This window comes from Uloborus diversus, chromosome 2 (assembly GCF_026930045.1).
Source record: "Uloborus diversus isolate 005 chromosome 2, Udiv.v.3.1, whole genome shotgun sequence".
NCBI lineage: Eukaryota > Metazoa > Arthropoda > Arachnida > Araneae > Uloboridae > Uloborus > Uloborus diversus.
Genome location: NC_072732.1, coordinates 67,993,881 through 68,014,374, shown reverse-complemented (window position 1 = coordinate 68,014,374; position 20,494 = coordinate 67,993,881). Strand labels below are relative to the sequence as shown.

Sequence of the window (20,494 nt, the reverse complement as noted above, 5' to 3'; positions counted from 1 at the left end):
CATGAATGCCATTTAAAAAGTGGCAGAAAAGATTTAACCATAACTAATACTTTGGCCATATGAAAGAACTCATCATCAAACAGAAAAGTATTTTTCAGAAGACAAATAAGTAATAAGTTCTTCAATCTTGAAGAAAGAATAATGATGTTCTAACGTCTGAAAATTTGCGTAGTCCACATCCTCATTCATCGTTGCCGATGGAAAACGCGAGTTTATATCAGAAGAAACCATAGTCAAGACACGAGGTTTTAATTAGTTTAAAGCAACTTGAAAGCAAAACAGCTGAACATTTAAACGGGTTAGAATTGCTGCTTAACAGAGGCGAAAAGGTAGCTTAAGGTAGACCGGGGCACGTTTGCGCGGATTGTTTTCAATGAATTTTCTAAATTTTATGTTTTAACTTAGGAAATTTTAGGCATTGCGGTTTTGTGAAGCAGTTAATGGAGTCAAAATTGGTATATTCAGTTGATGCTCACTTTGCGTTTTTAAATGTCAAAAAAAAAATATTTTTGAGTCCAAGTCGGTTGCGTAATTATGCCCCGGACACGGGGCACGTTTACGCTAATTAGATTTGACACAGAATGTGGTTCTGTTAGTGTTTTGAACATAATGTCTTATTATCGTTAAAATAAAGAAAATTCATGACAGACTGAATAGTGTATAAAGTAAAAGCTGAACGGACATGAAGACATCACTGCATGATTGTAAGCTATAAGATACGAATTTGTAACTGAACTAAAAATTAAATGGTGATTTTCTAAACTAAATAGTCTGAAAATACTAAAAAGTTTTGAGACAGTTTGAAGCGAAAAAAGTGTCAGTGCACGTTTAGAAGTAAGATTCAGTAAGAACCTGCGCAAAGGTGCTCAGACGCCAAGGCGTAAACTCGCCCCGTCGCCAAGTTTGGATTTATTTTTAACTTGCAAAAAAAAAAAAAAAGTAATAACATTTCAGTTCATACAAATACAATTCTCAAAAAAGGATGAAATTCTAAACTTTTTATATATTTGTTCTTTCTTAACTAAGTATTATCTATTCACAATGAGCTTCAAAACGTTAAACTCAAAATTTACTCGACTTGGTCTGCAAGCTAGACCGAAGCTCGACTGATGCTCAAAAACTTGTGAGGATATTTGCTAGGGAGCAACTTCAATCTGTTATGACTGTTGGCTCTCCAGTTATAATTTGTTTTGAAAAAAGGGCACTGCGTAAACGTGCCCCAGTCTCCCCTACTTACTGGATTTCAAAAAGCTGTTCTGGATTACTGAAAGTTAGAACCCATGTAATAAAAATGAAATTAAATACACAGAACATTTTCCTGAAGTTTTGTTTAAATATGAATTGGGAATAAAGTTTTTTTTTCGTAAAAAATGCACAGAATTGACTTTGTCTCACAATACTTCCTACAGTGTGGCTCTAAAATTTGTTGCTTAACCTTTTCCGAGCTTGTTTTTCTTGGGGTGAAAGGAGAGAAAGTCGTAGATTGGAACTATACCAATAAGCGTCATCGTACTTAAACCAGCTTTCCTCAATCTTATTTCAACAAATGGAATCGTTGAACTCTCAGTGGATCAGAAGTCAACTTTTCAAAACAACAGCAAATCAGAATAAATACATTACAAGAAACGAGCAAGTTTTGTCAAAGAGAACATGTTTTCGACAATAATTTCACTAACCTGTCGTCTTGTGCAATGGTGAATCCGTGGCGTCCGATGGAATTTGAGTGAACCCTGGAATTGGTTGGGAAGTGAGGTAGTAGACGCCATGTAAGACATCTGCGGCGTGCATACGATTATGATCTAAATATACAATAATAATTGTGTAAGGTACATATGTCTGACAGAAATATTTATTTTATAAATTTCATTTGAAAACTTTAAAATTTCCATTCTAAACACCCAAAATTTTAATCAGTTTTTTTGCGAAACCTCCATGTATTCAAGCATAGACAACAAAGAAACTCATTTTGGCATATTCCCAAGTTCATTTCGATAAGTTTTGTAAGATGTCTACATGTTTGTATGTATGACTGCTCTTAAGCATATATTTCACATAACTTAAGAATGATAAGTCATAAAGGTTGAAATTTCAAATGCATAGTCTTTATTATTTTAAACAGTTCATCACTTTTTTTTGTTGCAACAGAATTTTCCAAAACCGCCCTTCTATTGTGTCGTTAAAGTACATTTTAAAAGTTTAAATTCATTCAAGTTTGTTTCAAGTCGTTTTTCATAACCAATCATTTCTTTATATTTTCTTCTGCTGGTAGCATGCAATAAATTGTCAAAAGAACAATTCACGCGATTTTACTAATGTTGCAAAACAGAACTCTCATTAATGCTACAGTTATTTTACTGCCCGCAGTTCAAGAACTTTTTAATTACAATATATATATATATATATATATATATATGGTTACATGTATCATTTAATACATTATTAGATCCAAACATTGCTAAAACCAAACTCAATTTCATGCGTTATAGGAATGTACATAATTTAATGAGTGCACAAAAAAAGATGGTACCCACAACTAAAAGGTTAATACAGTAAAACCTGTAAAATTGACCACCCTTGTAAGTTGACCACCTGTCTAAGTTGACCGTTATTTTCAGGCACAGAATTAGATCTATACCATATAATTCAACCTCTATAAGTTGACCACCTGCTTAAGTTGACCACTAAAGTAGTGCACCGCAAGTGGTCAACTTACACAGGTTTCACTGTATAGCAAAATAAATAGCTGCAATGAAATCGAATGCAAATCTTAGATATTGATGAGTGCACAAAAAAGGTGGTACCCAAAACTAAAAGGTTAATATGGCAAAATAAATGGCTGCAATGAAATCGAATGCAGATCTTAGATATTGATGAGTGCACAAAAAAAGGTGGTACCCACAACTAAAAGGTTAATATGGAAAAATAAATGGCTGCAATGAAATCGATTGCAAATCTTAGATATTTACTGTGAAAAATTCTACACAACATGTTGTAAGATCACGATAATATGAAAAAGAAATTGTCATTAAAAAATAATAATAATAAATTTAAAAAAAGGAAAGAAAAGAAAAGTAAAAAAAAAATGGAAATGAGAGAGAGACAGAGAGAAGAATTGTCCAAGAAGAAGCAGCTTTGCAAAAGCGTCTTTTACATTAAAAAAAAAAAATCCTCGAAACATAAATGTGTGGGTCCTCAGTGGCCAAGTAGTCTGAGCAATTTTATCATGCAATTGAGGCGTTGGGTTCGACATTCACCCTCGCGCTTCGGATGTACTTTCCCTTCTGATTGCTGTAAATTTGTTCTTGTGTTGTTTATATGTGTTCTGTATAGTGATGTAAAATACCCGCGTATTTATTTTCAGGAGTAAATACCCAGGGTATATACCCCTGAAAATACCCAGGGAAATACCCAAAATGGGTATTTACCCGGGTATTTATTACAAAAATTTTCAACTAAAATACTTTTATGTATGTATTCCACTGTATATATATATATATATATATATATATATATATATATATATATATATATATATATATATATATATATATATATATATATATATATATATATATATATATATATATATATATATATATATATATATATATAACCAACCATATACAAAACAATAAATGTTTGCCCAAAAATTGCATTTTGATCACATATTTAAAGAATTTTTGTGTGAAACAACTTAGCAATCTAATATGATATTCACATTAAATGTGTTGGATATGCCTAATAAATGTTGATAACAAAATTTTAGATATTAAAAAGCCATTCTACAAAACGTAAAAAGCTCAACTGGTTACAAAAAAATGCAAACTTCAATTTTTTAAGGTCTTAGTTTTTTATAACCATTTATAACCCAGTAATATGTCCTTGCATGACATCAAAATGTAACGAAATGTCGCTCAATTTATTGTTACTATTTATTTACCTACATCTTTTGCGGAAATTTCCTCCAAACCTAGTTCAAGTTTTCAGGTGTATTTTGCAATCTCATATATATGTACAGTAGGTCCTCGTTTTACGCGGGTTTATTTTACGCGGTTTCGATAGTACGCGGTTTAAGATTTGACACGTTTATTTTATTTTACACGGATGAGTTTCAGTTTTACACGGATGTGGCAATGCAAACAGATAAAATTTTCCCCTCTTTCAAAATCCAAACTTCTAAAGATTGCAGATTACGCGTAATCTACTGCATTTTGGCGTGCTAATAATCAAACTTGGGCTACTGGAGACATTTTATGCGATTGGTTCCAGAGCTCTTTCCAGATGTAAAGTTATTAAACTTTCACAGTTTAGAACTCACCAGAAGAAGAGCTTTTAGGAGTGACAAAGGAGGCCAAAATCAACGAGGATACCGACGTCGGTAACGCAAAACCAAAAATGTTCATATTGAAAATTTTGAGCTATTCCTAGACAATAGAATCTGATTTGTTAGTGAAGGAAGATTATATCATGTAAATGAGGCAAGTGATCATGGATGCGTAAATGCTTTGCAAATAATTACAGAGAAAATTCTTGATGACTGCCAAAAGACTATCATAGCCAGCTTCTCTTTATAAACAGAACACGAAATTAATTTGTTTTCTTTATGCATGTTGTGCATAAAAGTCGATATAAGTACACATAAAAATTATTATACAATTAGTTATCCCTAACTAGAATGAAGTATTTTGTTATCTACGGAACCAAACCCCTATTTTAACATTCTATTATTAGGTCTCAATTTATGCGGCATTTCCGTGGAACGTAACCCCCGCGTAAAATGAGGGTATACTGCACGCACACACACACACACACACACACATATATATATATATATATATATATATATATATATATATATATATATATATATATACATATACAGAAACATTTAAAATTCAAAAATATAAAGAAATAAACCAAAGATGTTCTGAAGCATGGACTTTGCGAACTAAGTGGATGGTCTACCTCCTGATGACGTATCCGTCCTTAATTTGCTTATTTCATTTTGATATTTTGAATTCTTCGTTTTATTGTCTTTCAAGCACATGTATTGAGTGTGAGAAAAAAATAGAGACGCTACAGCTGTTTTACAATGTTTTAATTTAAAGAACAAAACAATTTAATACTAAAAATAAATGCAGTACAACATAAATGTTAGTATAAAAGTACTTGATTAAGCCTTTTTCAGTAAAATGTGTTTGAATATGTTTAAATTTTTTTTAATTAATTCTAAAAGAAAGAAACTGCTGAGGTTTGTTTCAAAATGATAAAGAACTGATAGTGGGAAAGAAAAATTAAAGATAGCTGCACTGCAGCAGGAAGGAATTTCGAAACTGTCTCAAAAATCCTGTGTTACGGATGGAATGACTCTTAAAATAAAATCCCAAAATAGTATTTTAAATAGAAAAAAATTTGAGCCTAAAATAGTTTATTCTAAATTCTGACAGTTTTTTGATAAGATTTCACTAAACCTTTAATTCAAAAAAATATAATAGAACATTTTTATATTTTTAATTTTTCATTATACGGTTTATATTTTAAATAGAAAATCATCACCTTTTGATACCACCTAAAATTTTTTTGCAAAATGCCCCTGCCTTCAGATAAATACCCAAAAAAATATTTACCTTCGCACACCAAATATTTACCATCACTAATTGCGTGTATTTGAAATAGTTTGAATAAATTTTCATCATGAAGTACCGCGGAGCCAATGCAAATGAGCAAAGCAACATAAAACAATACTTTGATTCTTTTTTGGCTTATTAATGTTAAAACTGTTTTTATATTTGCCACGATATCACTTAAACAGCAATAAAATAAATAAATAATATCTCATATTCTTAATAACGTCACAGTTTATTCTTCCAAACATCCCTCATGCTTCCTTTTTTTTTGTTTTTTTTTTTTTTTTTTTTCATTTTGGATATGACTAATCTAGATTGTGATTTTGAAATCCCGAAGTTCATTATTAAATTACTTATACTTCTCCAATTATGACACTGAAAAGAAAGATTCTTTGGTTCACAATATATTTCTTTCATAATTTCATCAAGTCTTTCAATAAAAAATATTATAAACTGTGTAACACATATGTATGTATTAGTTTTACCAATTATTTTATATTTAGATATAAAAAAACATTCACTTTTTGCATTTTTTTTTTTTGTAAAATACCCAGTTTTTGGGTTTTATCCAGGCTTTAGGTATATATATACCCGGGTAAATACTCCAAAAATATTTACCTACCCGCTAGCATTTACCCGATCCACATCAATAGTTCTGTGCCATATGGATTAAAATATATCATATGTAAGGGAGGCAAAAAAACTCAGATTGTAGTCCAAATCTAATAAACTTGTGCAATGAACATCTAGAAGAAGTTAAATGTATGCTAACACTTGCACTTAGTTTGTCATTCGTAGTCCTGTGCTGATAGCGAAATTTACTGAAAATCATTTCTGATAGCTTAAGTGGCAGTAATACTAATTAGGGTATAGATGGCGGCGAGGGTCACTCACATAAAATGAGGACACTAGACTTGTGAATGCCTCGTCAATGATGATCTCTGACGTCTTCTCTGGTTGGAACGTCATCTACAATTAGAAGCACCTTGAACACTTGTCCGATAAACATCCGATAGAATTTCATGTTAGTAATTCATCAGATATGTGTATTTAAATTGTCGGCGAATTAAACTAAATGTGAGATATGAAGATCGGAACAAAATGTAAGGATCTTTCGACAAAACATGTAATGCATTAACCACAGAGATTTTAACATTTTCCGAAACTCGTGAGCATAGATTATCTAGTCTATGGGATCGCCCATATCTTGCTAATGGGTGCCCAATGGTATTTCGTGATTCAACGTAGCTATGTTATGTAATACATGAGCTAGTGATGGGCTAATGTTACAACACAAAAAACAACCTTCCTTTTTACTTCCTTTTACAAAAAAGGAAGTATTGTATTCGCGAAAAAATTTTCACTCAAAAATCGGCCTTAATTTCCATTTTTCTCACCCTTGTATGAATGTTGAGTTTTTTTTTCGACCCGACCACACGTGGATATATGCCTAGGAACCTACAGACACCCAAAACATCCATTTTGACGACCCCCGAGTTAATTACAACGAATTTTCTCGTGATGTCTGTATGTACGTATTTATGTGCGTATGTGTGTATGTATCTCGCATAACTCAAAAACGGTATGTCGTAGAAAGTTGAAATTTAGTACGAAGACTCCTAATGGGACCTAGTTGTGCACCTTCCATTTTGGTTGCATTCGGATGTTCGTAGGGGGTCTTTTGCCCATTTTGGGGGGGGGGGTGGAAATCCTTGTTAATTTCGATTAAAACTCAAGTGGTGTTATAATTTGTCGGATTCTTTACGATATATCGCCAGTCTTTTGGTCGCCAAATTTGGCGATGTTTTTTTTTAATTTTTAAATTTGGTTTCAATTTGGCCACTGTTGCTGATGTTTAGAAAGTAAACAATTTAATTACATTAAAATTCCCAATAATGGGGAAATGACATTAAATTGGAGTAAAAGGAAGCCATGTGATTCACACATCAGCTCATTTTCGAAATGTTTGCGTTTTATTGTGTGACAGTGCCTTATATTGCTGAAAACGTAATCTGGTAGAACTGTGTGAAACAAATGGAAAAATACACTACGTGGTGTTTGGAAGAATATATTTGAGGCAATGAGAAGCAAAGGGATGTAAGTGGACATTTTCAAGTTTTGAGTCAACCGCGTTTAAAGTTGTGGGGCTCGGTAGGCTTTCCTTGAAATTTTTTTTAAAAATCATGGTGCATAACAGAACCTACCAGGACTACTAGTTCTGTCTTTTGACCCAAGACAGAGAAGAGGTTTACTTACCATTTGATCTGGTTATCTCCGAATGTTTAATTTAGTCACATTGCTTACGTTCGATCAGCACGACCGGTTGCAACCGGTTGGTTATTCACGTGACAGCAATGACGTCAGCGGTTACTAACCGGTTGTTCACGAACCAATGCTTCATCGAACGTTTTCAGTTGATCACCGGTTACTTGTGCAGACATAAAGCAGATGAATAACACGCAGATGAAAAATACATATAATTGGTCAAAAATGTCACGTGGTTCCATCAACTAATCTACCAGCTAGAGTTGCGGTCGACCTGTAGATCAACCGGAGAGGCTCATAAAACGACATCGGAAGCAACCAGTTAACCGGTAGCTCTCGAGAACACAGCGGTTAGCAATCGGTTACTCACCGGTCGATCAGTGAGGTTCATCGAACGCAAGCTTGCATTATATTGATTCTCATTGCCTCATTTATGCTTGGAGAAAAAGATGAGGTTTTTATGACGCCGATTGAAGTACGTTACTAGAAAAGCAAACCAGTTTTACCAACTCCTACTTAAACAAATGATAATGTTTAATCCTTCAACCACAGGAGTTCAAGTTGTCAGAGCCAAAGTATAAGTATACATTGAATGTGAAAGCAAATATTTTATTTTGGTATTAGAAGGTCATGTGCACATCTGTTATTAAGCTCAAAAAACACTTACATGGTTTTTCTCTGTAACCAGATTCCAGGGCATGGAAATAATTTAGGAACTCCTGAATGGGAATTTTAAATGCTTCGAATAAACCGACTTCCCGAAATATTTTGTAGCACATCTGAAATAAAAAAAAAACATATGTCATATAATTATAGGGTTTTTTTTTCTTTTCTTTAAGCACTTTTAGTTTGTAATCGATTCTTAAATGCATTAGACTAGAAGACAGATGCATTTAAACACCGAACCAGTTTAAATGGCATTTTAATTTTTTTTTCTTATCAGTTGAATTAAAATAGAAACTAAGCAGCAACTATGAAAAAAAAGATAAAGCTACCATTATCGCTTTCAGCAACTTTTTTTTTTTTTTTTTCAAATCGCTTGTCCCTTAGTTAAATTCACCATTTTTTACAAACAACTTTAACACAACAACAACAACTTTACACTAAAGCCAAAAAACGAATCTGCTTAGTGCAATATACTAAAGAGACCACTGAGAGCAACATACATAGTTTTTCCATTCAACTACCTACTCACTTCTTGTTGCAAGGAAGCCCCGAAGCAAGTTTTCAACATACAACGTACTTCCACCAATTTTGAACACTTTATTTACGAGATCAATGTCTACTAGCACATTTTCTGACCGTGTAAACGAACTAAAAAAACGATCTGGTTCATTCTCTGTATTACACTTATCGTTCCTCCACTTTATTTATTTATTTTTTTTTTTTTAATGGAAAGCCTACATACGACGTTTTCCCCGCCACCCGTTCTGTTATTGTTAATATATTGTTCTGCTTAAAATATTTAATCACGTATCTTTAGAGTTGTGTGCACAATTGAATTACTTAAAGCATAAAACAACTGGACATAATTCTAAAATTGAAAATGATTTGAATCAATTTTTAAAAGGTTCGTTGACGTAAGTAAGAAACTAGAAAAATAAAAAAGGTTTTGTAAGATATATAATTGGCAAGTTAACTTACTTTTTAAAATTAATTTTTTTTAGCGTAGTGAAGAAGATATCGCGGAAACTCCATTTCTGCAAAGTATCGTCTTGTGCGTCAACCCCTTATAGAACAAGAAGTTAAGCTAAAAGGTGAGCAGATTGGCTACTCGAAAAGGACACTTCTGCGAATGTCGTTATTTAAGTGCTAGTACTTGTGCAGTGTCTTCTTAACTTATTACATTAAATGCGATTATAATTGTAGTTGGAGCATGGTCATGATATCTCCTTACTTAAGTGAACTGTTTTTACGAAATAGAGGTTAAAAAGTGAAACAGAAAAAACTAAAAGCGTTCATTTTCCCAGCAGTTTAAAATCGCGGATATCACAAATTTGCCACAGCAACTGCGCTTGAGCGCGGGTTTAGCTCATTTCAAAAGGCTTGCTTAAATTAATTGCAAACATTTTGTCTTTTAACAAATAACTGCAAAGCACGAATATCCACATTCATATTTAACCCATTTTAAAATACATAATTTGTTATGTTTGGGTTAAATACATTCATTTAGAAACTGAGCAAACCAGTAAATATTGAACTGTTATTTTTCGCTTTCAATTATAAAGTACACGACATTTCATATACATATACACTGATGAGCCAAAACATTATAACCACCCAGTCAATAACGCGTTGTGCCACCTTTGGCTTGCAAAACAGTTGCGACTCGCTTTGACATGGATGCCACAGGCTCTTGGTAGACGTCTGGAGATAGATTGTACCAAATGTTAATACAACGACACGCAAAGTTGAGATATCTTGACATGGTGGTGTTTCAGCTATGAGCTGTCTTTCCATGAAATCCCAAATGTGCTCAATAGGATTTAAATCCGGTAAATTTGGTGGCCAGGGCATCAATTGGAATTCTTAATCATGCTGCTGGAACCACTCCAGCACAATTTTAGCCTTGTGACATGGGGCATCGTCCTACTGGAAGATGCCATTTCCAGTAGGGAAGACCGACGCCATGTACGGGTGCACCTGATCTGCCACGATGTTTAGATAATCCACAGCCTTCATGGTATGTTCTACTACAACTAAGGGTCCGAGAACCTGCCAGGGAAAAATCCCCCAAATCATAATACCCCCACCACCAGCCTGTTTACGACCCACGGTACAAGACGGGAACAACTGTTCACCTGTAAGACGGCGAACCCTGACACGACCATCCACGTGATGAACAAAAAGTCGCGATTCGTCGGACCAAACATCTGTCTTCCAGTCATCCAAGGACAAATGTCTGTATTCTCGTGCCCACTGTAGGCGTAGTTGGCGATGATGATTGGTCCATAGAGGCACACGAATGGGACGTCTGCTGCTCAATCCCATATCCAACAGTGTCCGCTGAACTGTGTGTTTGGAAATACTTCCACTCGCACCTGCATTGCATTGAGCTGTTAGTAGATCAAATGTCTGCCTTCGATTTTGCTTAACCAAGCGGATTAGTCTCCGACGTCCCTTATCTTTGATGACGCGTGGCCGTACAACACCTTTAGACCTACTGCTGGTTTCACCGTCTTTTTTTGCACTTTGCAAAAGTACTAACAACGACAGATCGTGAACAATCTACCAGTCTTACAGTTTCTGTGATACTCGTTTCGAGTCTTCGGCTATCACAATCTGCCCTCTATCAAATTCTCTAAGAAATTTTCCCTTTCCCGTAACTTGCAAAAGAAAGTGCTCGAATGAAGCTTTACCTTCTCCATCCCCAGTTATATACCAATCTCAACTCATCGTGTGGTGTCCACGTCATCCAGACGAGTTCTTTGAAAAAGTTAGGGGTGGTCATAATGTTTTGGCTCTTCAGTGTAGTTTCATATAATGTATCACGCAATCACTGTGAAAATATTCTAATGGTTTAACCCCAGTTTCGCCGACATTTAAAACTTCTTTGCCCTTTAAATATATCAAAAGGTGGGAACACCATTCTAATCGCATGCATTAATTTGTTGCTCTGCTTAAGTATAAACAAGCAACATGGAATTTAAAACAGAAAGTCCAATGAGCTAGGTTCGCGCCCAAACGCATCAGTTGTTGTGGCAAGTTTCTGATATCAGCGATTTCACATCTAGTTTTCCCATCAGCATTGCGGTCACTTGATATTTTTCTCCGGATACAAAAAGACCTTAAGCAGTTTTCGTACCTTTTTCTACAGGACTTTCTACTCTTCGATTTTTAAGTAGGTTATATAAATCACAAACATCCATGTATACAAAAGGATTAGAATACAAATACTAGGTATCTAAATTAATTAAAAACATATTATAAGTGTATGATTAGCGATCGCTGTTAATTAATCGCCAAGCGTAATTTAAGACAATTATAAAGCTTTCTTTTCGTTAAAATTCGTAAAAATCCCTTGAAAAACTTCGAATCATTTCTATAAAAATAACTTGGAACTTTTTAAATCTTCGGATCTTTTTAAAGGATTCCTGTTCCTGTTATCCAAAATTTTTTACTGAGCAACTTGAAACTATTTACAACCTATGCACAAATTTCCGCAATAGTATCTAATTAATTAACTATTTGCGTAATGTAAATCATAACTAAACCGAAGGAAATGTGAAAATCTTCGGCGATATTTACAAATACTATTATATAAAAAATTTTAACTAATTAATATGCAAACTTTTAAACTAAACGAACTTATCACAACCGTTACTAAGTTATGCATTACATAAACTTAACACTATATAAGGCACAAATTATTCTTGCTGAAATTTTTATCCTACACCCTTGTGCGAATTCATGGAATTAAGTTGGGAATTTTTAATTTCCAAATTTTTTAGGTTGTTCAATCTTTGTTTATAACAACTGTTTAGCCTACCAATTGATTAGGCGCCGTAACCTCAAGTTTTTTGTCATAAATATTGTTTTATTTAAGTGTTATAAATTTCTACTTTTGCTGTTTTTTCTCAATCCGGTCATTTTTTATCTTTTTGTTAGCCATGGATATTTCTGCATGGAAGATGCAGGCCATTGTGACATTGAGTGAAAATCTGATTGCACAACAAAAGAAAAAATGATTTGTGCTTTGCTAAAAACATGGTTTGGAGATCAAGAATTCAAGGAAAAGTGCAAAACTCTATTTGACTCTATGCCCAGTAGAGTGAAAATGGTGCTGGAAAAAGGGGGGGGGGGCTTACTAAGTGGTAATTTTGATTTTATAATTAAATGATGTAAATAAAGGTGATTTTGTAAAAAAAAAATTGGCTTGATTCCATTGATTCGCACAAGTTTGTAATTAAACGTATTCCGTGTTACTGGCAACATGAAGTGTTGAAAATTATGCTTTGCTTTTAAACGTTTAGCGGAATTTCAATCTATGAACTATTCCTGCGTATAAACTATTTCTAACCATCAAATTACCAAAATTCAATTAGTCTCAACTTCCAAATTTTACACAGAAGTTTTCACAGAGCAGTCTTTTGAACAAGAATGCTAAGCTATAGAAATAATTGCTAAGCAGTTTGAAACGAGCTTATAAAGCATATAAAACTTTATGTACAGACTTATTATTAGGTCTTATTTTGCCACATACTTGTTGATTTTTTTTTTTTTTGAACAAGTTGAAAACAATGAATAGTTATTTGCCTAATAATAAAGTGTCATAATGGTGATTCATGTACTCTTTTAATATCTAGTCTTAAAAATAACTCAACTCGAAATGGAAAATATTAAACATGCGAGCTGGATTCTTTCAGCTCCTTAGACTAAAGATTACTCCCATCGAGGATGTCTCAAATCTTTATCAGAAAGTCGATTTAGTTCTTGCGTAGGTGGAATTGATTTTTATTACTGTATATTCTGGAACGTAGTAGGTCTCTAAACCAGAATTTTGCAGGGTTATCTCTCTTTTTTATGTCTGTCAATATCTTGTATCATTGCATGTCTACAAGTGATTTTGTGATTTTAAGCTTGTATGCAATTCACCGGTAACAGTCATTAATTGCTTCACTAAATACCATAGAAATACTCTTATAATGTTAGATCCTTGATTCATTGCACAAACTTTATGAAGAATATAGACTCTGCTTCTGTATAGTGCAATAAGAATTTTGATATTTCCATAAACAAAATTTAAATAATTGTTTTTCGACAGGGACGGATTTTTTCGGACGTATCTCATAAGCTACGTGAGTTACTCAATCAAAAAGTATTATTTAAACACTTTTCATGGAAACTTTCAAACTGCCTTTATATAGAAGTGGAGTCTGTATTCTTCATAAAGTTAGTGCAATAAAACAAGAATCTGATATATTTGGAGTATTTTTAGAGTGTTTTGTGCAACAAAAAATAAAGCAATCAAAATATTACCCTTGCGCATGTAAGATATAAATATTTACCATACAATGAAAGGTTGATAATTTTTTTTTTTTAACCCTTAAAATACGTCGTGTTGCCATTTGGTAAAGTGTCTAATTTAGTCTTCTATTAATACTATAATAACAAATTCAAACTATGTAGCCACCAATGTTGAAGAAAATACTCATTTAGGATGCTATTAAACAAATTTTAAACTTGTAAATGCAGCAATCTGATTGAAAAATAAACATATATTTCTTTTACTCTATGCGTAGCACAATACAAAATAAACAAAACTTTTACCTTGAATTCTGTATTTTTAAAGCAAATATGTAACTTAGAAATTATATTTTAAAGTTAAAAATTCAAAAGTAAGGTTTTATCCTTTAGAAACTTTATAATTTTATGTCAAAACAATTTCTAAGAGTATATAAAAATCTTCTATAGTGTTATTTCTTTTTTTATTAAGATTTTATTTATTTATGTATTTTAAGTTGTAGTTTTTTGTTACACTGTTATTTATTTATTTCACAAATGATTTCAAAGCAATTTGCTAGCTTTAAGCTTCATTTGTAAACATTTTCTCCGAGTTTTTAGCGTTTTCAAGAAGCACCGAGTTTTATTTAAGTATTTAACCTTGATTCATTAAAATAAAGAAGAAAAACGTATCCTAAGTTCTCAGGGAGCTTTATTTATGAATCGAATTTCTCTTCCATTATTTGCCAAGATTATAAATTAAATATTTTAATAATTTCTATTATTGATATTGAAAGTTTTGTTGTCTTTAATTAAATGTCACATTTAATACTGAATTTTTTTCATTCTATATTAATGCTCTTATACATTCAAAAAAAATAAAAATAAAATAAAATAAATTGACTCGGCAGGTTTAGAAAAAGATATAATATAATTTGATTGCATTATTATTATAAGATAATGCCATGGTTTATTGCGTTTTATTGACAGTTAAAGCTCTTTTATTTTCAGTTAAAGCTCTTTTATTTTTTCTGGTTATAAAAATTGGCTCTAAAAATGTTTAGCTGCCAGTTTGTTGGAAAAAATATTTTGTTTATAACGAATTACAAATTCTAGTTCGTTGCATATTTTCAAATTATACAACTGTGTTTAGTATTTTTATTTAAGAATTGTTTAATAGTTAAATTGTAAAAAAAAAATTCTATTTTGGTACAAATAATTTATGCATAACTGATCACTTAACCTACTTCAAACAAAGCGACTTGCTTTTGAATATTTTTTGCTAAGGAAGTTGGGTGTGAATGGTAGCAAACTATGCATTTCTTTTATTTACTTTTTGGTTGAAGATATTCCGATAATTGCTTTTATTAACATTAAAAAAACATTTTGAGGATATTTATGACTAGGCCAACTGAGTTTTTAAGAAGAATGTCCAAATTTTGAGGACATATTTTGTACACCCTAAATGTCTAAAACTCTTAAGTTAAAAAAATGAAAAAGAAAAAAGAAAAGATAATGTAACCGTATTAATGTTTTTTTTTTTGAAAAGCATAGGCATATGGAGAATTAAAAAAAACATTCTGCATCAGTATTTCTATGCTGATATTGCTTTTCTTCTCAAAATGAGGAAAATAAATCAAATTTTGAAAATACACGTGCATTTACATGAAACTTAGAGACCATTTTTATTGGAAGTCTCGTTTTTGTACAACTTATGATGAGCTTAAACTATTGATCTCAAAAGATTTCCCAAAGCTTACTCTAATTACATTAGGTAGTGCAACATATAAAATACTTTTATTGATATTACAATTCGTTATTTTTTTACGATTTAAACTATTTACCAATGCAACAACATCAATAATAATAATGGATAACTTTTGAAAACTAGCTATTAAGAGAGAATATTCAGCAGTTTGTCACATGAAAGCTAAGAGGCGCTTAACCTACAGAGGATCACAATACATATGAAGACAAGAGACATTAAAATTTTTTAAAACATTATAATCGAATACAATTAACTTATAAATTGTATATTTTTTTCACGTTGTTGAGCATCAGAATCTTTATATTAGCAAAAACAATGTTATTGTTTAAAAATCTGCTGGTTTGTTTTCTCAGTGCATCATAAATTTCCATACTCTACTGCAAGTCCATATTAAAGCATTTGCACATGATTCACATACACAGGACTCTGTAGCTAAAGTTTTTAAAAATGGAGTAATTTCATACGACACTACAGCATTACGTAAGTATTAAATGAAAAAACAACTCTTTGAAATTTAAACCTTTTTCACAAATTCCAAAGCCAAATTCTTTCAATTACTCAATCATACAGAGAAAGGAGGAGGGCACCAAATACAGTTTGTGCGCAGTGTACTCAAACCTCATAGACGGGCACTTTATGCTTGTTTTATTAAATGCATCTTTTTTTCAAAAACCAATTTCTAAATATTGGACTCCAAGGTTGGAATATTTTCAGTAATTGTGCTTTTCAATTTTTAACATTAAACAAAACAAAGGGTTTCACGGATAAGCGTCGAGAGTCAGATGCTTACCTCTACCACAAAGGTGGACCACATTATGGTCCCAAATGAGAAAAAAACAACTGGGGTGTCCATTCCCCCAAAAGTGATGGCGCACCCCCGCCCTCAAATGCTGCAGAATACCCCACAAAAGGAGAGTTCCCCCAACAAGAGATATGCTCTTTAAAATACCACCTAAAATTTCAAATTCTCAACCTGCGCCAAGAACCCCACATTCTCATGAGCACCTCTGAAAAAGAGAATGTTCGCAAGAAACTTCTGATCAGATTCAGTTTGAAAAAAAAAATATATGCAGAAAATAAAAACGATTAAAATCAAGCAATAGTGAATGGGAATGCTTACCTGGCTAAGTATAAGATCTTGAGCTTGGGCTTTTAAATCAAATATAGGGTAATCCCATTCATTTATCCGATTTAAAAGTGAGTCGGAATCTAAAACTTCTAAATTATACCTGTAGCCGTTCACCAACAAGCCGAGGGAATCTTCCTGCAAAGTATAGTGTAAATAATTGAGGAATTTCACGAAAAACAATAAATGGTTACAAAATTTTGATAAAAACACAAATACAAGATTATAACTCTAGGTTTGACTTTGAGTGATGAAATACTGGTTGAAACAAACAAAGCAAAAGCACAAAAAAAAAAGTTATTTTAGTAGTGCCCAACCTTTTTCTCCCCGTGGGACGCACCTGATTTTAAAACCATTTCCGCAGGCCAGAATAAAAATAAAATTTAAAATTTTTCATTAATTTTCTAAATAACATGAAAAAATATGGAAAAATGAAAGAAAATTACAAATCAATTATTGTTGTTATCAATTACTTCATGCTTATTTTATTAAATGCATCTGTATTTCAGAAACCAATTTCTAAATATTCAGCTCCAAAATTGGAATGTCTTCAGTAATTGTGCTTTTCAATTTGTAACATTAAACAAAACAAAGAGGCTCACGGATAAGCTTCGAGAGTCGGATGCGGTCCACGGGCCGTAGGTTGGGCGCCACAATGCAATGTAACAATACAGTGTTGGCCAAATTATTAGATTAAGACTGTTTTGAAAGCAAATTCTTTATTGATTACATAACTATAGACACAATAACGAACAGTGAAATAATTATCTAATATTTAGTATGCATTCCCTTGTTTTTGATGAGCATTTTAAGTCTTTTTGGCATACTTTTCACAAGGTTTACACCATTTCTTAACTTTTTAAAAAAGGAGGTAAAAAATTGTTTATACTCACTATTATATATACTCTTATATACATAGTCACTAATTACCTAAAACTAACATTAAATGTGACAGTACACACTAATAAAAAGAACTAGTAAACTGTTTAAGCTTATTGAGGTTATGTTCCTGGTAGGTAGATAAACAAAGAACATAAACAAAGCAGACAGTGCTGCCACCTGCAAACATTAAACAGTAAAATAAATAGTGTACAGTATGTACTGTACTTTAAACAGTAAAATAAATAGTATTTTAGTACAAATAGTGTACAAAAAACAAAAAAAAATCTTTAGTCTTATAATTTGGCCAGCACTGTATTCACTCATGAGTAAGACAACGTGAATAAAAGTACAAATAAAAGTATTTAAAAAGAGTTAAAACACAGCAAACAGTTGTTTCGAGGTTTGAGCAAGCCTCTTCGTCAGTGCATAAAAAGGAATGGTTCACGATAACCCAACCAACGGTCAAGTGAAATAACGTTTGCTTGAAACAGTTCACTTTTACGCAATAAGTTCAATTCAATTAGAACGATGTTCCCGCTATAACAAATAATAGTTGCAGTTAGTTGCTATTCTTTGCGATGGGATTTCTCGGTATTTGTTCGAAAATTTCATCATCTTTTCCTTTTTGTTTTTAACAAGATTTTCATGAAGTGTTAACCTCTTTTTTTTTAGGTTACGAAAAATCAGGCTAAAAATATTTTTCCAGTGTGTTTATTGAAGAATATTCAAATTTTAGGAATAAGGAGAAATACAATATGTTACGAAATAAGCTCAGAAATTATCCCCAGTTAAACTACAATAAAAGTATCTTACAATGAGAGTTTAATTATATTCACAAGCATCAAGAGACGTAACATCTTCATAAACTTTACAACAACAATGCTCAATGAGTTTCACAATGAACTTTAGTTGTTGAAGTGCTAATAAACGCGTAAGAGATTACAAAGGACCAAAACTTGAGTGGTAAATATGATAATGTTGTAAAATAACGAGGGGAGGTCCAGAGAATATGGTGTTCAGAGTTTCGAACCACGTGAAGGAGATACTTGTTTCTCCATTGTTTCCTTGGGGAATATTTCCCAATTAAATTACCGATTTTTGAATTTCGTAACTATCTGCATTTCTGAGCAACAAAAAAACTGTTACACGTTTAAGAGCTTCTTATGATGACTTGTAATTAACTGTCTTGGACTATTATATGTCTACAGTCTTCGATGTTATTAAATTTGTCTTTATTTCTGTCATATCAATTGGATTTTTTTCCTGCGGCTTTTATACTTGAGCAGCGACGTAACATTTGTGAGTTTTATATTTTCCATTTTAAAACTGTCAGGATAAAAACATTTGCTTTCGTTGCATAATTTTTCTAACCGGAAGCTTGCAGCTGTTTATTATTATTGTTATTATTTCTTTTTCATTTCTTTTTACCAGTGGTTTTGTTAGCAATAGAAAATTTATTTCTTAGAGATTTTTTTACGAGCTTCATTGTTTAATGTTTTCTTTTCGAAGTTAATTATGTAAGAAATTTCGATTCCAGGTTTAACTTTTCTTGACTATTTTGTTATTTCTACATTTTTACAATTTATACTGTATCGTGTTCCACCTCGTTGCTTTCCTCGGATGACTTCGCACCCCAAAGCTCCCACTCATTCCATTGAAAAGGGGTTCCCTGAGTCACCGTAACACGTGCCTGCATTGCTAATTTTTTGCTTTATGAACGTTAAAATAAATAAATTAAAATTCAGTAATTGAAAGAGTATGCTGAAATATATTTTTTTACGTATAAATCACTTGCCATTGCTATTCTGTTATTGAAATATAAGGTCTGAAAGTGGTGTATTATTTTGAGAAAAAGTCGCCGTATTTAGCTAAAAAGGGACCCCTAAATAGACACTGTAGCTGCGTTAACATTCAAAGATATTAAAATTCTAATTCGCTCTTTCCTGAAACTGCCGTCTCCTGATAAATTTGGCGACTTTTTAAAAAATGTTTCACGACTTTATATTTCGATTACGGGGAGATGAGGGCAAATAATTATGCGTCAAAAAACATGTTTCATTATCCTCTTTCAATTTCTACATGTTTAAATTTTAAACATTCTGATTTGCTGTTTCCAGAACCTGACGTTTCTTGCTAGATTTGGCGACTTTTCTTAAATGTTTCACGACTTTAACACTTTATATTTCAATAACGGGGGGTCGAGGGCAAATAGTATAGGCGTTAAAAACATGTTTCACTATTCTCTTTCAATTGAAACTTGTCAAAACAAAATTCCATAATGTACTCTTTGCGTAGTTTCTTGGTGAGAATAATTTCTAATTTAAAAAATATTTTTTTGATTCCAGGTACTACGAGTACATCGGTAAGTAATTACTTATCTCATAACTTTAAAGTAACTTTTTTGTAGTAATTAGAATACATGATGCGATCCAAAAGTAATGAGTCTTCGTTTAAAAACACAGATTTACTGAGCTGATCGGTACAACTGCCAAATAGTCCTTAAAAATAGGCACCTCCTGCAACAATGTACATCTGTAGGCAGCATTTCCAGGACTTTAAGGCCTGCCTTGACATGCGCTTGGATGTTCTCGATGGAGTCGAAATGTTCCTCTTCAGCGCTGATTTCAATAGTAGAAACAAGATGAAGTTAGGAGGGCACAAGCCCGGACTGTAGGAAGGCTAGGGCAACACGGGAGCGTTGACTCGGACCTTTTTCAGTCAGAACTCTCGTCAAAAGTTTCGCGCAGACTTTCCGCATGTGCAGCTTCTCCGTAGCAATGCATTGCACCATTGCTCCCGATAAGTCCAGGGCTTTTGCTACTTCGTAGAGACTCAAACACCAGTCCGTGTTAAAAATTCACACTCTCGTTGCAAATTTACGTC

At 32.6% G+C, this 20,494-nt stretch overlaps 1 protein-coding gene across 1 annotated transcript in view; it reads right to left on the bottom strand.

The window, feature by feature from the left end:
* LOC129216348 (cGMP-inhibited 3',5'-cyclic phosphodiesterase 3A-like) overlaps positions 1-20,494 on the bottom strand; it is a 602,719-nt gene that overhangs the window by 61,462 nt on the left and 520,763 nt on the right. Inside the window, exons 6-8 of the mRNA XM_054850562.1 lie at positions 16,724-16,867; positions 8,560-8,671; positions 1,677-1,799 (exon numbers count right to left, since the gene is read on the bottom strand). Coding sequence (XP_054706537.1) covers positions 1,677-1,799; positions 8,560-8,671; positions 16,724-16,867 — 379 coding nt within the window. The remainder of the gene's footprint in view (positions 1-1,676; positions 1,800-8,559; positions 8,672-16,723; positions 16,868-20,494) is intronic.